Source organism: Pyxicephalus adspersus, chromosome 8 (genome assembly GCF_032062135.1).
Source record: "Pyxicephalus adspersus chromosome 8, UCB_Pads_2.0, whole genome shotgun sequence".
NCBI classification, from domain to species: domain Eukaryota; kingdom Metazoa; phylum Chordata; class Amphibia; order Anura; family Pyxicephalidae; genus Pyxicephalus; species Pyxicephalus adspersus.
The window spans coordinates 54,147,237-54,169,483 of record NC_092865.1 but is presented as its reverse complement, the minus strand read 5'-3'; the positions used below and the strand labels follow the sequence as shown (position 1 = coordinate 54,169,483).

Below are 22,247 nucleotides of genomic sequence, written 5' to 3'. Positions count from 1 at the left end.
TGTCACCCTAGTGCAAAAAGAGTGTTAGTGGCAGAAACGCTAGGTTAAAAAAAGGAAAATTTAGTTTACTGTGCTTACCACATTCATGAAATAATGATCATCACTGAATGATTATCAGTTTATTCATACTACATATCAGTAGTTTTTTATTTTCTTTTTTTCTCAATATTTGACACAAAGACCTGATCATCACTGTATAAAAGCCTAAGAAGACAGTCACTTTGATAGTATCATGCATGTATTTGGTCTTTGATTTGTGTTGCATTAGGGCAGCCTATTTATATTTAATGAGCCACAAAAAACACAAATGTACACCACAAAGGAAACCTGTAATTGATGTTTGCATTGTGCAATCCTTTCTTAAAAAGTATTACTAATTTTTATGCATACAAATTTGTTGAGGGTGGATTCACACCTTTACCTTTTATGTGTGATCAGCAAGCATGTAAGTTGTCACATCAAAAAATGGAGTTTCAGGTCTGTGCATTGTACAGATGTGAACTAACACTATTTAAACAAAGGCCAATATGTATGTCATATGCATTTACCCAACATGCATTAAAGCTGAACTATGGGCAAAAATATTTTGTACCCTGGCAGGGGGTCCCCTTTCATACTACAGGGGTTATTGTTTTATCCAAGGAATTATGCAAGAGAATTAAAGCGTCTCTTTTTACAATAGCTGATGCACTGGACTGGCCACCCCTAGCTTCTGCTTACAAATTTTCGATCAAGCAGGTCATCATTGTAGAAAAAGACAGGTGAGGTCCCTTCTGCAATAATTCATCTTACCTGCCTGATAGATATGGGGAACTGTCAAAAAGCTGTCCTGGCTTTCACTGAGCTTGCCAAGACTTAAACTCCTGCGAGCCTGCATGGCCCAGCAAGTCATGATGGCCAAGGATCAAAATGTGGAAGGAAAGATGGGAGTGGGAGAAGATGGTGGCACCAAAGATGGACTTGGGACAGGTGAGTATGGACTGGGTTTAGTTCAGTTTTAAGCCTTGTTGCTCAGCTGGTGCAAGTCTTTGCACCATACAGGATGGAACTGAGGTCCTGCCCACACACCAGCAACTGAGAAGAGTGCTGGCGGTGGTATCAGTAAGGTTTAACTCCAACATCCCCTGGAATAAATGAGCAATTAATCCTTGCACCGGGTAGGGGGGCATGAAACTAATGCTTGGAGTTCAGCTTTAAACTCCATGGCATGATATAATAATGAATACAGAGCTGCATTCATGTATGCTTTATATATCCAAGAAATCAACGTTAATCCTTCCTTAAAAAAAGTTTTGACTAGACAAACTGTCAGGTAAAAAAATACACCTTTTCATGTCTTAATGGGTGGTGCATTTTTCATTGAAAATAAAACATATCATGCTTTAATGCAAACAAAATAAGATGACACATGATGATGATGTGATTTGATGTGCAATCTGTTTAATGAGTTCTTGTTTATTAAAATGAAAAATGAAAAAGGTGCGAATGGTTCTGTAGGGATACCTGCATAAAATCATACCATGCACATTCAGCTGGTGTATATAGGAATGCTTACACCCCAATGTTTGTGCAGAGACAATTGCATAGGTATTTATAGCCCCACTTTTACAGTGTTTGTTGTTGGGCCCCTGCAGGCTAAAACTTTCTTTTTTTTAGAATTCCTTCCAAAAACTTTACAGACTTTTTTCTGTAGTCACTAAGATATATCTGACTATTCCTTTCTGGATCAGCTTAAAAAATGTTCTGAGCGAGTGCACTGGCAAGGAGATCCTGCCATGGTCAAATACACATTGAGACAAAGTAGAGAATGGAGCACTGTTATTGACTGTGAACAGCTAAATAAAGCAATAGAAAATCTCCTGTGTTCTGCGGGACCCAAAAAACCATGAATAGCAGACAGTCTCCCACAGACACCAATGTGCCCTGTGTTTCTCTGGCTTCAGACATTCGCCCCCATGCTTAACAGGAAAACGAAAACACATTTTAACAATTAACATACCACACATGAACGTCCACCAATAATATTAAATCCCAGGGATCCAGATTCGCGGTGGAGTACCAGAGTCAATGCGGTCGTCTCTTCTCCCTACAATGCACAGGTAAAAGAATTCAGCATGTCACACAGAGAGCCTTGTGTATGCTCAGTCGAGCAGCGTTAAGCGCTGGGTAAATATACATTGCCAAAAAAGCAAATAATAAAACCAAGTAAAGCTCTTATGAGCCAGAACTGAAATCCCACTTCTGCCATCAATAACAATTATTTTTACATGGAAATAATCATGTGTGGTTTATTAGTCACAGCAACATTCTTAAAGAGTACCTGTCAGGAATATAATTGTAGTCATTTTGTAAGTTGGATCATTTTGTTAGCGATGTCACTGCTTTACTTTCAACATATAGGACCTAAAGCTGTAAAGAATACTATTTATTAAATGTTAGACTGAACCCAGCAAATATATGATTCTATATTAAGTGTATACATTTTAGGTGTAGGTCCAAAACACACCTCTCCAATGAATTGCATGTGGATAAACATTACCACAATGCATTTTAATGTACATACCATATGTAAATACCCAATGCAACCAATGCTGCTTCTTTGCAAAGGAGTTGCACAACACCACAATACACTAGCATGAGTTATGGTGCTCTGAGCTGGAAAATTCCACTTTGAGTAGTTAGACCTTGACAAAACCTATATTAACACCACTGCATTAATATTGAATATTGCACAAAAGCAGACAGGTAAGGATGATCCCTATCACTTGCAGGCATTATAACATTTCAGAAATCAGAAGACTCCCCCAGACAGTGGGGCTGATTTAATAAAGCTCTCCAAGGCTGGAGAGGATACACTTTCATTAATGAAGCTGGGTGATCTGGCAAACCTGGAATGGGGCAGCATCTCTTTACTGCACTGAGATGCAGGCTTCAGAAATGATGCCATTATTTCTTGATTGCTGTGCAGTTTTGGCTGTGCTTACAAATATCAGACACATACCAACCCCTGCTACAAGGGGGGCTAAGGAGTTGTTTCCTTCTGCCTGCAGAAGACTGGCATCATCTCAACTCAAGCAAAGTCAATGAGATTTTAAATGATAAAAGGTGGGGCTGTTTTCAAGTAAAAATGTTGCTATACAATGGGATAATCAGGAATGTATTCATGGACACTAGTATAGGTATGAAAGGTCTTATTTAAATGCAGTAACCAAACACAATGTCCATCGTGTTCTGATGTGCTGGCATCGGAATAATACATTTGTATTAGGTCCCAGCAAAAGGAGTACACTGAGCACACAATACTCTCCCCTTTCAGAACCATGCCCAATTCTTAGCTAATAGATAAACAATTTTATATATATGTCTATATTATTGTAAAAAAAAATCATTGATATAGAAAATAGTTAATAAATATTTAACAATACAAGAAAGAATGTAACCATGTGCACTTATTTAAGTTCAAGAATACCTCAGCTTCAATCAAGAAACAATTTCTCATAAAGTATGGGCTCCAAATGAGACATCTGTAAATATTTTGCAGCCTGACAGAATGGTATTTGAAGGTTGTGGTCAACTGGACCTAAGAGAAGGAACAATCTTGATGCAAAATGTGCCAAGAGCTGGAAGCCTTAGTCACTGCTGGTCATCGGTTTTTTACCTTAAGGCAGTGACAGATTTTTATCTGAATTTCTGCAAAAGGACTGGAAGGGTTAAGTACAAAAATATCCCCATGCAGCTCATCTGCTATAAAGCAAGGAATGAGTAAACACAGTCTGTGTCTATAGCAAGCCAATGTGCTGCGCTCACAGCTGTCAGCCAAAAAACCCAACACTCCAACATGCCAAAATACAACTTGGGAGACAAACACAAGATTAGCTTAAAGTAAACCTGCAGGAAGAGAAAAATGGGAGCTGCCATTACTGAATTTTTTTAAGTTACAAGCTGCATAGTCATCTGAGGCTGGCTTCATCATGATTTGGAGCACGCATGCAGCCAGTGTAGTGTGAAAAGCCTAAATTCACCAAGGGTTCCGGAGGTCAACCTAAGAGCTCCAATAAAGCCTAATTCAAAGTTTTTTTAAGTTAGTGGAAATTTTAAATTTCTCTCAGTTTTTTTTAACTTGTTCAATAGATGGTATACCAGGTATCACATGCTTACTGGAGTTCCATAACCCAACAAGACACTTTAGGATTCTTGATCAAGGCATGGATAAAATGGGCCTATGGCTTAATCAAGTGGTCAGCCAAATTCCAAACATGGCATGTTGGTTGGTATTGAACTCCATTATTATTAACAGTATTTATATAGCACCAACATATATTGCAGTGCTCTACAGACACAGGAGGAGGGGAGGACCCTGCCCAAAAGAGCTTACAATCTATCATGTTGTGATGGTTAATTTTGGATACATACACGGTGCCACTGTTTTAGCTTTGGCATTACTGAGCTGTGAGGGGTAGGAAACATTTTTAGATTTTTGTTGTTGTCTTAAAAAAGAAGGTGTAGTTGTCAGACTGATAAAGCCATTTAAAAAAAAAAAAAGTTCTAACGTTTCCTCATTTTTCTAAATATAACCTTTAATTTGCACATGAAACCATCAAAGAAAACTATTCTGCATTCTGACAATACATATGAACAAGATGGCTGCGGAGATGAAGCCAGGCCATATCACCGTGCCGACATTCTCCTATGAAAACCGTGCAGCTGTTTTGAAGCGTCCGTGTTTGGCTCAGATAATTCTCTGACTTGGCACGCATGGTTGTGGTAATCGTGTGATCAACAACACACTTCAGTAAATTATCTCTTTTAGTGGTTTCTTCATCACAGAAACGATCCATGTGGCTTTGCTTGGCAAAGATTCTGCAGCATTCCACGGATGCCGTCCAACGCACTCGCTGCATGAGGGGGTCTGAAAGAGCTCCTTTGCCTATAGCAACCAAAGCTTCTCCCTTTTACTGTCTTGCTAATGCAGAAATAGAATATTGTTGATTACTATGATCAACAGAGAAGGTTCTCTCAGACACATTGAGTCTGATTTATTAAAGCTCTCCAAGACCAGAGAAGATGGACTATGGTGGGAGAGCCTGGGTGATCCAGCAAACGTAAAAATGTGCTCTTAGACGGCAAATGGTTTAATTTCTGGACCAGATTCATTACAGTTTGCTGGATCACCCAGGTTCTCCCATAATAGTCTATCATTTCCAGTCTTGAAGAGCTTTAATAAATAAGGCCCTGTATGTAAACTTCTGTGCAGCAACTCCACTTTCTACTTTTAGAACACCCATACAATGCAAGGGCCAACTTATATCAGGTAGGCTCTTGCACCAAAGAGGTGTTGGTAAGGCAAAATATTGGGCAATCAGATTATAGGATGTGTGGCTAGCTTGTGAGAGAGCTTGAGGTATCCCAGCTTGAAAAGAACCATGTTTGCATTCTGGAATGTGTTCAGCCCCAGAGCTTCATCCTGCAGAAACAATCAGGGTGACAAATTAGGTATCCATGACAGCTGGGGATCTGCTTGTGTAAAAGATCTGAGCAAGACAAATGTAATGTATGTGGGGGCCCATACTACCTGGAAAAACACAGAACAACATTCATTTCATGGGGAGGGCAGGTCCATCACCAAGATGAATTTTTGTGGCCGTGCATGAAGATTCCCTACAGATATTTTTTACTTTAGACGTGGTATGAGAAAGGAGAAATGTCGTTATAGAGTTGTTCACAATATAGCTTTTCTCCAGCTGCATTTCTCTCCTACCAAACACCATGTAAATGCTTGTCAAGCAGGAGAGAGGAACTGATGCTTGCTGCTTCCTTGTGCCGCTACTTTATCCCTAAACTTTGCTGTACAGGGGTCTAAAAGTCGCTGACACACAAAAAAAAAAAACATTAAGGGCCCATTTGGACCTTTGAGCTGTGATACATGTGAGCATGCATTTCAATGGCCTGCATAACACCCCAAAGTGCAAGAAAAAAAACACCTCTTCTGACAGTACACCACATGGCACTGAAATATAATACCAATTAAAGCCTGTGTGCTGAGACAATGCATTCAGATGCCATTAGGAAATAATGCAACCACATCACGATAGCATGCGGTTTGAACCTTACTCTGAGATGCAATAACATGCGTGTGAACATGCATGTATATGCAGCATGTAAGTCTAAATGGGTCTCTAATGATGTACTAATGAATACAGAGCTGTATTACTTTATGTCTATTATATCTCCCTGTAGTTCACCTTTTATCTAGCAACTTTAGAAGACTGACAAAGCTACAACAAATTGCTCATGTAACGTAAGCCTAACCTTGCATGACATCATTAAATAACATTTACTGTACTTGTAGCAACAAATTCGGCATCTTTTGAGGGCCTGGTCACATGACCAAGCGACAATACCTGTTGCAATGGGCCTGAATTATTAAAGCTCCCCAAGACTACTATGGGCGAACATGGGTGACCAAGCAAACCTGGAACAAATCTGGTCCGGACAAGATTTGCCAGCTAATATCAATTTGATTTTTAGGAAATCTATTCCAGGTTTGTTGAATCACCCAGGATCTCCCATGATAGTCTATCTTCTCCAGTCTTGGGGAGCTTTGATAAGTCAAGCCCTGAACTTAGTAGATACTGGTCATATGAGGGTGCACCTAAGAATTTAAAAGGTCCTCTCCCAGCTGTGCACAATATCTGATGGAAAAAGGCCGGACTCTGCCCACCTAAGAATAATTGCTAAAATAAAGAGTGTTGCCTTTGGCACACCGGCAACGGGCAGGGCAGGATAAAGATGAATTTCATGTCCTCGGGAAATCTTGGTTCTCCTCCCTCCGACATGAACAATGCCGCAGTGTATAGCTGTGAAACGGCTTCTCCTAGAAAACGCTGCTGCTCACCAAGATGCTGAACTGTACAGCTCCGCAGTACAAAGCTGCAAGTATATGCGTCTGCAGAGGACAACATTCTGCAGAACCGCATAGACTGCAAAAGTATTCCATGCACGATTCCTTAGGGAAAAAAACAGAATATATAAAGATGAACTCCAGGCAAATAGCATATGAGAGCTGCTTTACTAACCAATTTGTATTCTTGTCTATCCAGTATGAGATTACACAGAACAGTTCTGTACACAGAAAGCAAGTAGCTAATGCCATGTCATATTCAGGAAACTATACTCCTTGCATTGAATAATTATTTTTAACAACAAAGCTGCATGGGCAAGGTGATAGTTTCGATTGTAACATGACCTGCACCTAACATAATCAAAGCCCAACAAGTATAGCAAGGATCAAAATGACAATTTGGAGAAATGGCATTATTATTTTATTATTATTATTATTATTATTAATAAACAGGATTTATAGAGCGCCAGCATATTACGCAGCGCTGTACATTAAATAGGGGTTGCAAATGACAGACAAATACAGACACAGGAGGAGAGGACCCTGCCCCAAAGAGCTTACAATCTAGCATTTTTCACACTTCTATCCTTACTGACTCCTATTAAAAAAAGAAAAACTGATTACTTAAAACAAGCCTTGCAGTTTTCTGTATGGGGCCCACTATTCCAGGCATCTGTATGACTCAGCCAGGCCTATACCTCCACTGAAAGTTTAAGCCTTAACCCCTTCACAACCCCAAACACAAATCCAGGAAAACAACAGGAGATGACAATGACATTGAGAAGGGTGTTACAAACACCACTCCAAGTGCTGGTTGTCTCATCGTTACAGCCTATGAATCCAAACTCAGCATTCTCCTTTAAATGATTCTCCATTTTTATGGAGCTACAAGCTAAAGCGCTCAGTATCCTTTTTTGGAAGATCACGGAAAAAAAACTGTGCTGTTATAAGAGCAAACAGATGCTGTAGTTTTCATTGCAAAAATAGGAGAATATATCAAATGTTGAAATGATTCTAGGAATGCATTACACTAACCACCGAAAATCAAATTCACTTGTACCTTAAATGGAATATATTTGGAGCTATAAATGGGAGAGCTGAATGGAAGCGGAGATGGAAACATAATTGGACAAGTTTTGTTGCGCTTACATTGGACATTCTGTTCTTGAAATGGTAAACAGAATTTAGGGCAAGCATGCTGGTGACATAGAGAACGTGCATAAGGCTTAGGCCAAGGGGGACACATTTATGTAGAATTCAGGAGACAGGAAAAAAGGAACATTGGGATAAATAGAAACATTTGTCAAAAAATTAGGTACGAGCTGTGCTCTGTGAAAAATATCCTAAACTCCTAACTTCTACCCAACAGATGCCCTTACAACTAGCACATCCTTCAGCATCCTGGGAACCTCAAAACACAATAATATTAATAAGTATTTATTTGACTTATTGCCTCCAATATGGACATTTCCATGCTGTTTACTAATAAAGTGAATGGCTAATAGAAAGTGTGACAATGAACAGACTCCTTAGGTAAGGCCAATTTTCGGATAATAAAGCACTCCAGGTTTTCTGGCACTGTAGTACAAAGTGGAAATAACTAGGAGAGGATCTTAAAGCAGAACTACTTTTAAAATTCCACGATCAGGAAGGTCATTACTGCAGAAAGGGACAGTTAATGTTCCTTCTGAACCAATCCCTCCTACCTGCCTGCCCCGGGTGTCTGTCAAAAAAGCTAAGCTGCCCAAGCTTTGTTTGGCAGGATACCCGGAAATCCCGTATTGGGAATCACTGAACATCATCCCAGCCCAGCTAATCAAGATGGCCCAAGATTGTCTCCAGGAAAAGAAGAACATGATGGCCCCCTTCGAGGGAATGGGGACAGATAAGTATTGTGGATTTAGTTCCATTTTAACATGAATACAGATACACTTTAAGGCACACCGGCTTCCTGCCACCTCGAATCTTTCCCCTATCTATCAAAGAAATTTTGGGCTGTATGTACACTTTAAAGCTAAACTCCAGACATGGAGAGTTTTATATAAATATACTGCCGCAAAGCCCAGTTAGATCTGCACCAAATTCCTTTTCAAACCTAATAATCTGTAGTCAAGGCAGAGAGCAAAGCTGTGGAAGAGACCCAGCAAACCCATCTACTACAGGCTACCTGTAGAAAACTACAAGAGGGGCCGGATACAAGACCAACCATGCTGCACAAAGAGCAAGAGTGGCAGTGACTGGTCTTTTCTGCCATAAACCCTTGCAAAGAGGCAATTTTGCAAACTGAATTACTGCACAGATTTGGATGAAATACACAAAGCACACCATAATTTAAGAAACAAATACTTTTGGGCAGGATCCTTTCCTCGTGTGTCACTGTCTGTATCTGTCATTTGCAACCCCTATTTAAGGTACAGCGCTGCATAATATGTTGGCGCTTTATAAATCCTGTTTATTATTAACAATAATAACAATAGTAATAATGATTCATAGCGTTCACCTTTAAGGATCTAAATCAGAAATCAATTTGAGCAATAAAGTTTTTAAAGCAGGATTAAACCCCGTGTCACCCCAGCACTGCCATCCTCTTTCTTTGCTTCCTCCTTACGATCTTTGGCCAGGCTGGGATGATGATATTTCCATTATTATTACACAGTATTTATATGGCGCAAACATATTATGCAGCGCTGTACAAAGTCCATAGTCATGCCATGCAGTTGCACGAGTTTTTTAATTCCTGGCATGCGCAGAGGACGCCTGGAATGCTGGGTATCCTGGCAAACAAAGCTGACGCTGCGTATGCACAGAAACCTGGTGCGATCAGGCAGGTAAAACACAATATTGCAGAAGAGATATTGCCTGCCCTTTTCTGCAATGATCGGCCTGCCTGATCAAATATTTGTAAAAATGAAACCACTTTAGGAAGTTTACAATTAAAACACAAAATATTTACTATCTTATGTATAAATAATGTATCCATCTCTCTTTACTCTCCAGGTTATGAATCAATACTCAGCAAGAAACTGCTGGATGTTGTAGTTCCTCTCTATCCAGCCAGCTGTACCATGCCTACAGCTGCCTGTAACCTAAACCCTAAGCCTTTTAAAAGCTCCCTGCAAGCTTCTCCAGCCTCCAGGACTTTAAATAGCTGCTGTCTTTAGAGAAGGGCGATTCTCCTGTTTATTGAATAAGTGGCTGTGTATTGTATTGTCCTCTGGCAGAGGAGGTGTTAATTTTCCTTGTATTTTGTGTTGTTATTATAAGCCTGGCCTTTGACATTACTTTATAAAGCAGACATTGTCTCCTCCCTGAGCAGCTAAAGGAACTTGCTGTAAATATTTGTCCCATACCCCAGACCCCACAGCCCCGCAGCTGACAGACATGTCTGGGAGGCAGGATAGAAAATGTGTTTTCAGATCATTCCAACCACTTCACTAAATTTATGGGCAGGAAGAAAGAGAAGGCTTTCTATCATAAAATACACCTTTATAAGGCGTGTCACTAAGCATGGATATTTGTAATAAATTAGAACCCGGAGATTTCACTTTTTTTTTTCTCCAGCCTTCTAGCAAGACTAAAGGAGGTGAAATAATAAGGATTATTAGTTGTTGCATACCTTTATAGGTGCACAGGCTCTTGAAGTATCCATTGGACACCTATATGGGGCTCATTCACACTGTGATGCATAAGGTATAGTATATGTAAACCCTAACAATTCTAATATTTGCTCTCGTTTGAATGTATAACTGAAAGTTTTTCTTGTATCTGGTTGATAAATGAAAAATAAAAATATTCTGTTAAATTCCTGTGCTGCGTTGTTCCAGTAATGAAACCCATATGTTATGGAGAATTGGATAGGGGTGTGAGGAGTGGGATTTTGTAGTGTTATCTTTATTCTGTCATCCTTATTTAGAAGGGTGGATGAGCATTGTCATCCTAGGCAGAAAGCCTGCTACTGAAAGAATCACTTGAGGTAAATGTCAGAAACAAAAAGAAAACCAATGCAGCCACCATATGTATTGACTGTTAGGGTTCCATCACATCCACAGTGTGCACTACAGAGCACCATGTCATGAAGAAATTGGGAGATGTTCTATAGCCCTGATGATACTGACTCCAAAAAATATAGAAAAGTCAGTAGAAGTTGTCACACTAACATGAGATGTTTTTTACTGTGAAAAAACAAAACAAGGACCCCCCTGGCCAAGGACTACTATGTCACAATATATTACAAATTGTGTTCTTGGTTTTAGATAAACATAACACTGCACTGCATTGGATCAGCATGCCCTAAACCAACCGTTCTCAACATTTTCAACATGGGGGAACCCTTGAAGTATTTTTCAGGTTTTAGGAAACCCCTCCTATAATTACTATATCCAGAGCTCACGGGTGGTCAGTGGGAAGAATGCCTCTTACATTGCTGGCTATTGGGAAGAATGTCATCCTTACAGATAGCCAAAAAGATCATTGGTGTCACCTAAACTGACTGGCACAAATTGATCAAGGAACCCCTAGCCACCTCTGGAGAAACCCTGGATGGGAAACACTGTCCTAAACACAACCCATAGGTCTACTGGTGCAATGCCATACTTAGGGGTGAACAAATATCTTGAACAATACAAACAAGTTACACTTTTGAATGGCTCAATAGAAGTTTGGAGCAGAGAGAAAATTCTGTCTGCTTTCTATGTGTCTAAAAGTTTGCTGATTCCAGGCCTAATAACCCAAAGTAAATGGATTTTTTTTTTCATTTCCATAACTCTGACAATAGTCAAGAATTTAATATTAGCAACCTATAATTTTGGTTTAATAGACGTCGCTCTATCTTTCCTAAGGGTTCCACTTACGCACGTTTAACTATTTTATTACTGAACGGCACGCTATAAGGATGTAGTAAAATAAAAGATTTTCTGTTCTGGCAGACAATCTCTTAGTACACATGGGACACTTTTCATTTTCAATCTAATCACTGATCAGATAAAATAAATGGATCTAAAGTGAATTCAACAGCTGACTGATTGTTAGAAAAGAATTTCCTGTTTTCATTCAGACATATTGGCAAATATTACAAAAGTACATGTTGTGTTGTGTGTTATAACAATCAAGCATAAAACTGAATCTTAATTGTTTTCTAAATGAGAAAAAATCTCTCCAAGGCTGGAAAAGATTGATTATCTTGGGGGAACCTGTGTGATCCAGTAAACCCAAAAATGAATCTGGTTCAGGGCTGAAGACATTTGATCATTAACACTGGTTGAGCACCCACTGACCAATGTATGGCCAACCTAGGTTTTAAATTAGTTATATGCTGTACTCCAGGTTCAAATCCAAAGATTCTATGTATTTAAAGGAACTGTTGGAAAACTATAACTGCATTTTGTTCCATAGAGTACCATATGAAGGGTTGGATATGCTCTTTGGCCAAAGCCAGCAGCTGGATGCCCAATCACAGAATACGGTGTCAAACTACGGTGTCAGAATTATTATGGTGTCAAACAAGCACTCCAATGGAAGATTTCCCTTTACTTCTGTTTCGTTTCCCCTTCACTAACAGTCCCACAAGGACAAAAAATGAGGACACAGACTGTTAAAAAACTTTATACAATAACATTTGATCATTTAGTTGAATTGACTAGAAATGTATATTATTATTGGATCAGACAATATCAAAAGAACTTTAAATATTCGTTAGAAAATTTCCACCCATTATACAGGGTCTGTTTTTTTGAGACCTCTCATTTGATTCTGTCTAATCCTATAATAAATTATGTGCCTATTTTCACTGCACTTCCTGTTAGACCATGCATCAATTGCAATTTATTTTGATTGACATTTGAAAATGAGCAAACTAAAACCTGGTCAGTCAACTGATGTATGGCTAGTTTAGGCGCGTTACTGAACATTTTGAAGCTATTTGATGCTCTGCTAGAGTACCTGAACATGAGCCCTGCATTGTTTTCAATGAGAATGTTCACACCAGAGCGAGAGGGGTGTTGTGATCATTTCCTGCATGCAATATTTTTCTCTTCCAGTTGTGCTTTGGGAAAACCCATGTAAAACATTTACAAATTTCTTTTCCATGTCCATAAAACATTATAGAGCGGTCATGGCAAAGTGCCTACAAGAGTTTCCAATTACCAAAATAAGGAAATATTGATAGAAAAGCATGAAAATGTTCAGAAAGCTAACGGAACATAAAGAGTCTGCATTTGATAACAAAAAAGCAATTCTTTTGTGGGTCCTCCACAAAATATGGTTACTTTAGCCCTAATGAGCATAACATAATTTGTTTTATAACTTTCAAAATCAGATTTACAAACATTTAACCATTAATCCTACCCATAATTTTATAAGGCCACCTCGGGTAGACCTGTATCTGCCCAGGAAAGTGAAGGATGAGAGGATATCCTCCTATCCTCAAGTAGGCCACAAGCCAGGAAAAACTGAGACCCCCCAGAGCTCCACCATGTCTGTAACAACAGTACATGTACCCATCAATCTTCTCCACAGATAAAGAAAATATTGGGATTCATCTTGCAGTAAGACTTAAACAAGGAGGAAAACCTTTCCTATGGTAATATAATTTCTATGCCATATTCCCATGGCACTTCTACATGCTGGAAGCCAATATTGTCCTCCTAGAAGGTCACAAAGACATAATTGTGGAAGACTGTTAAAAATTAGCATACATATTAATATCAAACCCCTGATAATTAAGGGATAGGACAGCAATGAATTTACTTTGAGAAAAAGATCTCTGGCAGCCAGTCAATGGGGTTTCGTGAAGGACCAATGGAGAAAAGCTGTCCAATCAGAACATTGATCCTTTCTGTTGACAGAACCCACAGGAGCAACACTGTGACATGGATCATTTGCAGGCCATTCGATGAAAACTGGGCTGGGCTTTCCCAGGTAAAGTTAAACTTTCCACTGTATCAGTTATGGTTTCCTTTTATAATAAAACAACTATGGCAAAACAGTTCATTATTTTATGTTAAAATTCACTGAAGACCCGAACCCTCAAAACAAACCTGTTTTTAACAACATGATTTTTCTGTATGTATTTCATTGACCCTATATCTTTGAAGATAACAGAGGCAAAAGCAGAAGCATGGAGCCTGGATTAGCAGTTATGTATCAAAAAACCTAATGGGTGGGATATTATGAGCACAGTGGGGACGCTGTACAAAAGAAAGCTTGTTTTGAAGTTTCAGGGATACTTTAAATATTTGACATGAAATACTCACCTGTGTCGCAGCTTAACATACACTGCCTGCCCCTAGGCATGTTGGGGGTAGCGTTATGATCTGGGGTTGCTTCAGTTGCTTAGGTTTGGTTTGGCAACGTTATGTGCCCAAAAAATGAGGTCAGCTGACTCCCTGAATGTACTGAACAATCAGGTTATTCCATCAATAGATTTAATTGTTCCCTGATGGCACAGGTATATTGCAAGATGGCAATGCCAGGATTCATTGGGCTTAAATTGGGAAAGAGGTTCAAGGAGCATGAGACATCATTGTCACACATAAATTGGTCACTACATAGTTCAGACCTGAACCCCACTGAGAATCCATGGGATGAGCTGGAGAAGATTTTATGCAATGGTCCGACTCTGCAATAATCTTGGTGACAAATTAATGCAACTCTGGGCAGAAATAAATGTTGTGGCAATTAACTAAAGACGGTCCAACAAGATATTTGTGTGTGGCTCTTTTTGGACAGGCAGTGTGTATCAGTTTGGAATATCTGTATCCATGGGGCTACCTCGCTATGGATGAATAAACAGGAATGCTTATTTCTATAACCTAGATGTTTGCAGACATTTTGATTATCTTTTATTTCTATAGCAAATGCTGAATTTCAAAACATTTTGAAAGTGTTACATTTTGTTTTGGATACAAGAGATGTTTTCTATTGTTGCAAATAGTATACTGGGTATATAATTCATAATATATTATTATTAATATTATTATTATTAATAATAATAAACAGGATTTACATAGCGCCAACATATTATGTACAGCAGCGCTGTACATTAAATAGGCGTTGCAAACGACAGATGAATACAGACAGTGACACAGGGGGAGGAGAGGGCCCTGCCCTGAAGAGCTTACAATCTAGGAAATGGGGGAAGTATCACACAATAGGAGGGGAGATATGTAGTGGTGGGAAGTAGTGATGGTTTCAAAAGACAGAAGACGGGTAGGCAGGTTTGAAAAATCGTGTTTTGAATGCTCTTTTAAATGAGCAGAAAGTAGTAGCAAGGCGAAAAGGACGAGGAAAACCATTCCAGAGAGTCGGGGCAGCTCTTGGAAAGCCTTGGAGCCGTGCATGCGATGATGTTATTATGAGTGAGGAAGTCTGTATATATGGGCCACTAACAGAAGTCCAGTGGAAATTTTTAATCTTCACCACTTCAATACTAATTTACCACCAATTTTGGCTACAATTAGGCCTTAAGAGGCCACTTTGCCTGATACTACATTGAGCTGTACTTGTCGGTTCTGAAAATGCTCAGTGCACAAGGATGTCAATGAGACAAGGTCCTATTCAGGAGCTTCAAACTCCACTTGTCCAAACAGCCAAGCGCACTGCATTCCATAGAACCTCTGCTCAATGGGTTTAGTGAGCACTGCAAACAGCAGACGGAGGAACGCAGGCCTCAAATTGCTTCTAAAAAAACCATCTACACCTGTCCTAAGGCAAATGTTCCGATCGCAGCAAAGGTATGCCATATACCACCAAAAGCTGGAAAATTTAGTGGTTTTCCAAAAATTTGCAAATCCTGCATTAAACACTGATTGCTCAATTTGTACAGCTGTATTTTCCAGAATATTGTGCAATCTGGAAGGTGATTGTTCCTGGAAACAATATAAAAAACTGCTTATACAGTAAGATAGCCAGACATGAATGGACTTTTATGTGTCTGATCTTCAATTCAATCAACTTGATTGATAAAGATGTCAACCATCAATTGAAAATGTTTGTACTACCACAAACCGAAGGTAATGACAATTTTTAAGTACTACGATCTTTGTAATGAATTAAAAGCAAATGTAATATTATATTAATATTGGGTGGTATCTTTATTAATAAGTGTATGTGTAAAGGCAGGATGATTGAGAGGTTCCAGATACTTGGACAATTGATGGAAATTTCCAAACCCAACCAGTGTCCAATCCTACACTCAACATCAATTAGTTTTGGTAGACCAATTTCAGAAATAAAGAATTATTTTATAATCAATTGTATAAACTAAATCATGGACAACTCAATTGAATGGCAAAATTGACTTGTGCATGACCAGTCTCAGAAGCAAGAGGAAATTCTGTAGCTAATGCAGCACTACAAATTCCAGGTTTCACCATAACGCATAACTTAAAGTGCCTTATTTCAGGACCAACAATGAAGACACAACCCCTGCTAATACAATGCATAGTATTTCCAGGCCAAGTCATTTGTACTCCACAGGGGACTGTACACAAAGTAGCAGTTGCAGAACAGCCCTGGGGGGCAGAAATGTCAATTATTACCCTGGATCTTGTCACGCATTAAGAAGAAGAAATCGTTTTAAAGTGGCTAGGGGGTAGGGATTGAAATCGCAAAATGAGCTACTGATTGCCCATAATAAGAACATTCTACCCGAAGAGAAACTGTACACAGACGCTAAAAGGGTATCCTGAAGGTCACCATGCAAGTTCACTGCGGAGCTGAAATGGATCCTTACAGGAATCTAGGTCTGGGATCAGCTGATTTTACAGTACAGTTGCAAAAATTCCGATTACTGGTTGAGAAGATTGTTTTGGATCTTCTCTGTATATAATCTACTAGTCTTTTTATGACAGCAGCTATTCAATATCATATTAAAAAGTTGTATTAAAAGAATGTAGATGTTTCTCATGCCTTTTCTATTCAATGCAGGAGTTGAGAAACAACTAACTAAAACATCTGTTTTTCAGGTTTATCTAGTCAAAGCCGTTAACCTCATCATACAAATGAGCCTATGGACTTTATAGATAACAGTCTATGAATATTTTTTTTTTGACAGATCAGGCCATGATCTAAAGTTCATAGGGGAACATATAAGGCCATCAGTCAAACATGTCATGAACATGCAAAGTCATTGGCCAGTTTAACTGTACACCCAGCAAGCTGACCACATATGGGACAGTGAGGATTGAGAAATCAATCAATTTACTTGATTCTTGTTATTTCTGTGATGATCATGCAGAATTTTAAGGATATTCTTTGTCAGCTTTGGACCAGTTCATGTTAATGTATAGGGATTGATCCCTTCCAGGGGGTTTTGAAATCTTAATCATTTAACAAAAAAAGTATTACTGAGCACCTTGGCTCTTGTTTTTGGGTCTAGCTGTCAATGTTTAAAAACTCCCAGCAAAAGAAGTTTGCTGCAAGCTGTTCTCAATACTAAGGTCAATGTAGACAGTTGCATTCCTGGCTTACTCAACATATCATGGACATGGTATCAACAAATAAATAAAACTATTACATTCAGATGTCTTAGTCTATAAGTCAATATAAACCAGTACAGACGTTTGTCAATGTTAGAAAGAGAAAAGGTCTTTGGGATTTTCATTTTCAGTTATGGACTCCAGAAAACAAGGACTGTTGGCAACTACTTTAGGAAGATTCCATACTCGTCTCAGAATGTACTGAAAGTCACAAGGCAGGCTGCTGGTTAAGCAAATAACTATTTTGCCTTTCAGCACTAGGCTCTTGTATCTCACTCCTGCCACAGACACTGCCTGCATAGAGTTTGCCAGTCCTGCCCATGTTTGGAGAACTGTCCACGAATTGATAGTTTTACCAACTTGTTTGAAACTGACTTTTGGGTATTCAGGTCCACATTAACATGCATCGGGGAATAGGACACAATGCTTCCTAAAATCAGTCCCCCTCCCTTCACACAGCAATTCCTATTACTTATTCCAAAGTACAGCTGCCCAACCACTAAAGTTACTATATGGTTCTCTTTTATCAGAGGTATCAAACTCTGGCCCACTGGCCAAATCTGGCCTGCAATGTCCTTTTTTTGGCCCCCAAAGGAATTCTAAATATGAATTGCAGCTGGCCCGCCACTGTATTGAAATAGCGCCGCTATTACAATTCCCAGGATCACTCGCGTCTATAGACCTGCGGCCTCTCCGCCCATGCATGGCCCCACATTGGACTGTTGTATAGGCGCAAATAATGCCGGAAAATTGTAGTAGCGGCATCACTCGCGTCTAGAAACCAGCGGCCTCTCTGCCTTTGCGTGGCCCCACATTGGACTGTTTTATAGACACAGGGAATTGTAGTGGCAGTGTTATTTCAGTTAAGAGGGAGTTCCAGCCACTGATAACATTAAGCCCCCCATTGGACTGTTTTCTAGACACAGGGAATTGTAGTAGCAGTGCTATTTCAGTTTCAAGTTTGGCCTGCGACTTTGTCCAGGTTTTTAATTTTGACCCACTGTGAATTTGAGTTTGACACCCCTGTCTTATATGATCAGGATAAGGAGCCAGCTCTGCTCGTACAGGATCTGATGGGAAGATTGTACATTGTGATAGATCCCCGAGATAGGCTTCTGCCATGACCACTAGAAAACTGGTGCTTATAGCCCTCTTAATACATTTTACTTAATTACTAAATTTTGGCCAAATATTTTCATTTAAGGAGAGATGTCAACCTTCTCTATGAATCTTTGAGATAGAAAAGTGCTACATCCCATCAGCATGTTGTCACTTGAAGACCTCTAACTACATACCGAGCAAGGACGTTTTCTTGGCCAGCTCTTGAAAATACTGTGGAGCAGCTTTCACCTCCATTAAATCCGAAACAGGCTGACCATAACAAGCTCTGCTTCTACAAGGACTGGTGAGAAGATTCTAACTTTATTAAGAAGTTGTGAGAAGTGGTGGTTCCACAACCATTATCATGCTGGTCCTTCTAGTCCAGTGTTTCTGAACCTTTTAAACATGGAGGACCCTTGGAAGAACTTTCAGGTCTTCAGGGTACCCCTTCTATAATTAGTATATCCACAGCACACAGTATATTAGTGTGATGATCAGTAGAAAGCCTTGATGGCCATTGAAAAGAAAGTCATTCTTAACAATCATTAACGATCAGGCAAAAAGATCATTGGTATCTGTTAAATTGACCTGCGAGGTCCATATTGCTCATTGCTCTAGTAGCCAGCCAGCTCTGTTCCTACAAGGACTAATAAGCAGCTTCTATCTCTCTAGGAAACTCTTGGGGAGTCTGGTTTGCAATCAAAAACACTTTCTACAAGCCGATTATAACAAGCTCTGCTTCTGCAAGGACTATTAAGAAGCTTTTACCTCCTCTTTTATTATATTTATTAAACAGGATTTATATAGCGCCAACATATTACACAGTGCTGTACAATAAATAGGAAAACTCGAGTCTGGTTTGCAAAACTCTCTATACAAGCTGACCATAACAAGCTCTGCTTCTGCAAGGACTGATGAGAAGATTCCAACTTCTCTGAGACATTATGAGAAGTGGTGGTGACACAACCAAGAAAGAAGGAAGAATGCCTCTTACATTGCTGGGCAGTGGGAAGAATGTCACCTTTACAGATAGGCAAAAACATCATTGGTATCTATCTGTTAAATTGACCTGAGAGTTCCATATTGCTCAAGTATCCAGCCAGCTCTGCTCCTGTAAGGACTATTAGGCAGCTTCTACCCCCTCTGGGAAAACTTTAAAACTCTCTGTACAAGCTGAGCACAACAAGCTCTGCTTTTGCAAGAACTGGTGAGAGGTTATGAGAAGTGGTGGTGACATAACCATTTACATCTTAGTTCTTTTAGTTTAGTTTCTAGATCTTGGGGGGGACACTTGAAAAGAAACTTCAGAGAACTCCTACCAAAATGAATATATCCAAAGCTCATAATAGTGGTTGTTGGGAAGAATGATTCTTACATTGCTGGCCAGTGGGAAAAAATCTAAACATAAAGATATTCAAAAAGATCATTGGTGTCAGTTAAAGTGGCCAGGGAGATCCAAATTGCTCAAGGAACCTCTAGCAATCTCTGGAGGAACCCTGGTGGAGAACCACTAGTAGTCCATATCCTAGCAAGCTTTGTTGGCCAGAGACTTACCTTGCAAGGAGAAGCCACAGTCTTGGTGAGTGAGTCCAGCCTGGCACTGTACTCTGTGAACTTTTTCTGGTACCTGAGTGCTGTCATTTGCAGCTCACTTTGCACTGCTGACAGCTGGGACATCAGGGACTTTTCCCTCTTGCTGGATCTCAGTGCCCTCTTCTTGAGTTCTGTCTCCAGCCCAGAGATCTTGGTTTGTAGGAGCCCATTGTGAGCCTTCACCGCTTTCAGACAGCAGTGATCCCCCAATTTCTGCTCCCTATGGGTCAACATGAGCCCACAACCCTTCTGGCAGATGCCCACCGCCCGGTGTTCGCAGAATTCCCTCATATGGGCATCCATGTCCTTGAGATTGAGGATCTCGGTGCAGCCCTTGTTCCTGCACTTGGCCGGGGAGAAGTCACACATCTCGGTGTGTTCCCCCAGGTTCTGCAGCCTGACCACCTTGTCGCAGCCCCTGGACTGGTTGTCACACTTGATCTCCAGTTTGAGAATCAGACTCTTCAGGGGTAACACGTGGTTCAGCTCCTTGGCAGAGATCCGTTGGCATTTCACCGGGCAGCTGCCCTGCTGCACCACCCAAGGCAGCACGCAGCCTGCGCAGAACACATGCCCGCACGGGGTGGTCAGGGGGTCCTCCAGGACTCGGTTACATAAATTGCACTTAAAATCGGGGTCCACCTCCCCATTGAAGCGATCCAATTCGAAGCCCATGGTGCTGCTGGCGGCTCCTTGCTGGGCATTGGGAGAACCCAGACTGGCTGGCTGCTGTCTACAGAGGGGGTGGGGAGGGGGCTCCACCATATGTACTGGAGGCTGGGACTTCATCCAGGGAGGGGAAGGGGAGGCACATGTCAGGAGAACTTCTGAGAAGTTTGGATAAGGCTGCAATGCATCCAGGAGCAAGGCATGTCCCAAGGCTGCATGGAATTCGCCTTTTCCCCAAAACATGAATGTGGAAGCATGCCTGTCATTCTTCAGCTGCTGCAGAACCTCTCTTTTTTAACAGGATCTCCAAATGAATAAGAAAAAATATACAGTTCCTGGAGGCTGATCATTGATTTGTGACTGATTTAGGTATTAGCGACTGCAAACAAGCAATTCCTGATCAATTAATCTATGGAATGAATAAACACATAAGTCATCAATCTATCAAATACAAACAATCCAATAAAAACTATGGTTATGGCATAATACAACACATAAATCAGCGATATATATCAAACACAAACAATCTATATTTTAATTGATTAGTATGGAATAATACAACACATAAATCAGCGATATATCAAATACAAACAATCTATATTTTCATTTTAATTTAATCTATCAAAAACTATCTATTGAAAACTTTAATTTAATTGATGGGTAATTGGATTGATCAGTTGATTTATGACACACAATCAAATATTCTTTTGATGGATTAGAATTGATTTAATACAATGGGTAGCACAGTGGCTCAGTGGTTAGCACTCTGGCCTTTACAGCACTGGGTTCCAGGTTCCACCCTCTGCCAGGACACAATTTGCATGGAGTTTGCAGGTTCTCCCCTTGTGTGCGTGGGTTTTTTCCAGGTATTCCAGTTTCCTCCCACATCCCAAAAAAAACACGCAGGTAGATTAATTGGCTTCCCCCCCAAAATTGACCTTAGACTGTATTAAAAACATATGACTATGGTAGGGACATTAGATTGTAAAACTCTTTGAGGGACAGCTAGTGACATGTCTGTGGATTTTGTACAGAGCTTCTTAATATGATGGTGCGATATAAATACTTTGTAATAATAATAATGCTAAATTAGGTAATCCAAAGTGTTATATCCAGTCAATAAATACAGCAAAAAAAAACATATCTATTGATCAAGTCCAAATTTCACAGTTGTCCAAAGCAAAGTTACTGTTTTTCTATGGACTCCAGTTAGGCCTCTTTCTTGTGCTTATGTTGTGGAGAAAAGAATACAGGGAAGGAATGAGCCATTTAATAAAATACAAATGGTCAGGACTGGCACCACTTTGTCCACAAAATGATGGTGGTTGTCAATTGAGTGTTTTTCGGTCAGATCTAAAAGTAGTTTTCAGTATTTGCTTGGCCCTTGCACACTCGTAGTGTAATACTGTGCAGCTCCCTGGAGCACAGCAAACTGCACTATGCTTAATGAGATTTGCAAGTGGCTACAGCCCAAATCTTCAAACATCCACGTGGTAATTGTAACTTTT

General features: G+C 39.9%; 1 protein-coding gene across 3 annotated transcripts in view; it reads right to left on the bottom strand.

The window, feature by feature from the left end:
* PDZRN3 (PDZ domain containing ring finger 3) overlaps positions 1-20,793 on the bottom strand; it is a 159,248-nt gene extending 138,455 nt beyond the window's left edge. For 2 of the 3 annotated variants that reach the window (XM_072420719.1, XM_072420720.1), the window contains exon 1: positions 20,032-20,793. In XM_072420719.1, the coding sequence (XP_072276820.1) occupies positions 20,032-20,745 (714 nt within the window). In that variant the 5' untranslated portion in view covers positions 20,746-20,793. Of the gene's footprint in view, positions 1-1,999; positions 2,087-20,031 lie in introns of all 3 variants that reach the window. The other variant, XM_072420717.1, reaches the window with a different exon arrangement.
* Between the last annotated feature and the right edge of the window lie 1,454 nt (positions 20,794-22,247).